Source organism: Oncorhynchus gorbuscha, unplaced genomic scaffold (assembly GCF_021184085.1).
Source record: "Oncorhynchus gorbuscha isolate QuinsamMale2020 ecotype Even-year unplaced genomic scaffold, OgorEven_v1.0 Un_scaffold_18284, whole genome shotgun sequence".
NCBI lineage: Eukaryota > Metazoa > Chordata > Actinopteri > Salmoniformes > Salmonidae > Oncorhynchus > Oncorhynchus gorbuscha.
In genome coordinates this window covers 1-4073 of record NW_025759777.1, presented here as the reverse complement: position 1 = coordinate 4073, position 4073 = coordinate 1, and the positions used below count along the sequence as shown (strand labels likewise).

Here is a 4073-nt window from a genome sequence, read left to right as displayed (position 1 = left end):
ATGGCACCGGGCTGATGACAGGCTCTTCAGGGTGAGTACTGGGGGCTGGCACAGATGGCACCGGACTGATGACAGGCTCTTCAGGGTGAGTACTGGGGGCTGGCACAGATGGCACCGGACTGATGACAGGCTCTTCAGGGTGAGTACTGGGGCTGGCACAGATGGCACCGGACTGATGACAGGCTCTTCAGGGTGAGTACTGGGGCTGGCACAGATGGCACCGACTGGATGACAGCTCTTCTTCAGGGTGAGTACTGGGGCTGGGCACAGATGGCACCGGACTGGATGACAGGCCTTTTCAGGGTGAGTACTGGGGCTGGGCACAGCTGGCAATGGCCGATGACAGGCTCTTCAGGGTGAGTACTGGGGCCAAGGGCCAGGATGGCAATCGGCTGATGACAGGCTCTTCAGGGTGAGTACTGGGGCTGGGATGGCACAGATGATCCGCTCTTCAGGGTGAGTACTGGGGGGCTGGCACAGATGGCACCGGACTGATGACAGGCTCTCTCCGGGTGAGTACTGGGGCTGGCACAGATGGCACCGGACTGGATGACAGGCTGGGTGAGTACTGGGGGCTAGCACTGATGGCACCGGGCTGAGGCCTTCAGGGTGAGAGTACTGGGGGCCAGGCACAGATGGCGCCCGGGCTGATGACAGGCTCTTCAGGGTGAGTACTGGGGGCTGGCACAGATGGCACCGGGCTGATGACCCGCTCTTCAGGGTGAGTACTGGGGGCTGGGCACAGATGGCACCGGACTGATGACAGGCTCTTCAGGGTGAGTACTGGGGCTGGCACAGATGGCACCAGACTGGATGACAGGCTCTTCAGGGTGAGTACTGGGGCTGGCACAGATGGCACTGACTGATGACAGGCTCTTCAGGGTGAGTACTGGGGCTGGGCACAGATGGCACCGGACTGATGACAGGCTCTTCAAGGTGAGTACTGGGGGCTGGCACAGATGGCACCGGACTGATGACAGCCTCTTCCGGGTGAGTACTGGGGGCTGGCACAGATGGCACTGGACTGATGACAGGCTCTTCAGGGTGAGTACTGGGGGCTGGCACAGATGGCACCGGGCTGATGACAGGGCTCTTCAGGGTGAGTACTGGGGCTGGCAGCACAGATGGCACCGGACTGATGATCCGCCTTCAGGGTGAGTACTGGGGCTGGGCACAGGATGGCACCGGATCGATGACAGGCTCTTCAGGGTGAGTACTGGGGGCTGGGCACAGATGGCACCGGAAAGATGACAGGCTCTTCAGGAAAGTACTGGGGCTAGCACAGATGGCACCGGGCTGATGACAGGGCTCTTCAGGGTGAGTACTGGGGGCTGGCACAGATGGCACCGGACTGATGACAGGCTCTTCAGGTGAGTACTGGGGCTGGCACAGATGGCACCGGACTGATGACAGGCTCTTCAGGGTGAGTACTGGGGGCTGGCACAGATGGCACCGGACTGATGACAGGCTCTTCAGGGTGAGTACTGGGGGCTGGGTACAGATGGCACCGACTGATGACAGGCTCTTCAGGGTGAGTACTGGGGGCTGGCACAGATGGCACCGGATGATGACAGGCTCTGAGTACTGGGGTCGTATGGCACCGACTGATGATCAGCTCTTCAGGGTGAGTACTGGGGCTGGCACAGATGGTACCGACTGATGACAGGCTCTTCAGGGTGAGTACTGGGGGCTGGCACAGATGGCACCGGACTGATGACAGCTCTTCAGGGTGAGTACTGGGGGCTGGCACAGATGGCACCGGCTGATGACAGGCTCTTCAGGGTGCAGATGGCACAGATGGACTGATGACAGGCTCTTCAGGGTGAGTACTGGGGCTGGCACAGATGGCACCGGACTGATGATCAGGCTCTTCAGGTGAGTACCGGGGGCTGGCACAGATGGCACCGGACTGATGACAGGCTCTTCCGGGTGAGTACTGGGGCTGGCACAGATGGCACCGACTGATGACAGGCTCTTCAGGGTGAGTACTGGGGGCTAGTACAGATGGCACCGGAAAGATGACAGGCTCTTCAGGGTGAGTACTGGGGGCTGGCACAGATGGCACCGGCTGATGACAGGCTCTTCAGGGTGAGTACTGGGGGCTGGCACAGATGGCACCGACTGATGACCCGCTCTTCAGGGGGTGAGTACTGGGGCTGGCACAGATGGCACCGGACTGATGACAGGCTCTTCAGGGTGAGTACTGGGGGCTGGCACAGATGGCACCAGACTGGATGACAGGCTCTTCAGGGTGAGTACTGGGGCTGGCACAGATGGCACCCCGGCTAATGACAGGCTCTTCAGGGTGAGTACTGGGGGCTGCACAGATGGCACCGGACTGATGACAGGCTCTTCAAGGGTGATTACTGGGGCTGGCACAGATGGCACCGGACTGATGACAGGCTCTTCCAGGTGAGTACTGGGGGCAGATGGCACTGGACTGATGACAGCAGGTGGCAGGGGCTGGCACAGATGGCACCGGAAAGATGACAGGCTCTTCAGGGTGAGTACTGGGGGGCTGGCACAGATGGCACCGGACTGATGACAGGCTCTTCAGGTGAGTACTGGGGGGCACAGGTGGCACCGGACTGATGACAGGCTCTTCAGGGTGAGTACTGGGGCTGCAAGCACAGATGGCACCAGACATGACAGGCTCTTCAGGGTGAGTACTGGGGGCTGGCACAGATGGCACCGGGCTGATGACAGGCTCTTCAGGGTGAGTACTGGGGGCTGGCACAGATGCCACCGGACTGATGACAGGCTCTTCAGGGTGAGTACTGGGGCTGGCACAGATGGCACCGACTGATGACAGGCTCTTCCGGGTGAGTACTGGGGGCTGGCACAGATGGCACCGACTGATGACAGGCTCTTCAGTGAGTACTGGGGGCTAGCACAGGATGGCACCGGGGCTGATGACAGGCTCTTCAGGGTGAGTACTGGGGGCTGGCACAGATGGCACCGGGCTGATGACAGGCTCTTCAGGGTGAGTACTGGGGCTGGCACAGATGGCACCGGACTGATGACCCGCTCTTCAGGGTGAGTACTGGGGCTGGCAGATGGCACCGGGACTGATGACAGGCTCTTCCGGGTGAGTACTGGGGGCGGGCACAGATGGCACCAGACTGATGACAGGCTCTTCAGGGTGAGTACTGGGGCTGGCACAGATGGCACCGGGCTAATGACAGGCTCTTCAGGGTGAGTACTGGGGGCTGGCAAGATGGCACCGACTGATGACAGGCTTTCAAGGTGAGTACTGGGGGCTGGCACAGATGGCACCGGGACTGATGACAGCCTCTTCCAGGTGAGTACCGGGGGGCTACACAGATGGCACTGGACTGATGACAGGCTCTTCAGGGTGAGTACTGGGGCTGGCACACACCGATGGCACCGGGTGAAAGATGGCACCGGAGGCTCTTCAGGGTGAGTACTGGGGCTGGCACAGATGGCACCGGGACTGGAGGACAGGCTCTTCAGGGTGAGTACTGGGGGCTGGCACAGATGGCACCGGAAGATGACAGGCTTCAGGGTGAGTACTGGGGGCTGGCACAGATGGCACGGACTGATGACAGGCTCTTCCGGGTGAGTACTGGGGCTGGCACAGATGGCACCAGACTGATGACAGGCTCTTCAGGGTGAGTACTGGGGCTGGCACAGATGGCACTGGGCTGATGACAGGCTCTACAGGGTGAGTACTGGGGGCTGGCACAGATGGCACGGACTGATGACCCGCTCTTCAAGGTGAGTACTGGGGGCTGGCACAGATGGCACCCGGACTGATGACAGCCTCTTTCCGGGTGAGTACTGGGGGCTGGCACAGATGGCACTGGACTGATGACAGGCTCTTCAGGGTGAGTACTGGGGGCTGGCACAGATGGCACCGGACTGATGACAGGCTCTTTCAGGGTGAGTACCGGGGCTGGCACAGATGGCACCGGACTGATGACCCGCCTTTCAGGGTGAGTACCGGGGCTGGCACAGATGGCACCGGACTGATGACAGGCTCTTCAGGGTGAGTACTGGGGCTGGGCACAGATGGGCACCGGAAAGATGACAGGCTCTTCAGGGTGAGTACT

The 4073-nt window shown here is 60.8% G+C and overlaps 1 protein-coding gene across 1 annotated transcript; it reads right to left on the bottom strand.

Moving 5' to 3' along the window:
* Positions 1–351: 351 nt before the first annotated feature.
* On the bottom strand, positions 352–4002 carry LOC124030924 (calphotin-like; the record flags this gene model as incomplete). The annotated part of the gene is made up of 8 exons (XM_046342038.1): positions 352–660; positions 753–895; positions 999–1147; positions 1454–1545; positions 1738–1995; positions 2152–2463; positions 3013–3489; positions 3588–4002. Coding segments are annotated over 8 exons (2155 nt in total), but the record flags the coding sequence as incomplete, so codon positions are not given.
* Between the last annotated feature and the right edge of the window lie 71 nt (positions 4003–4073).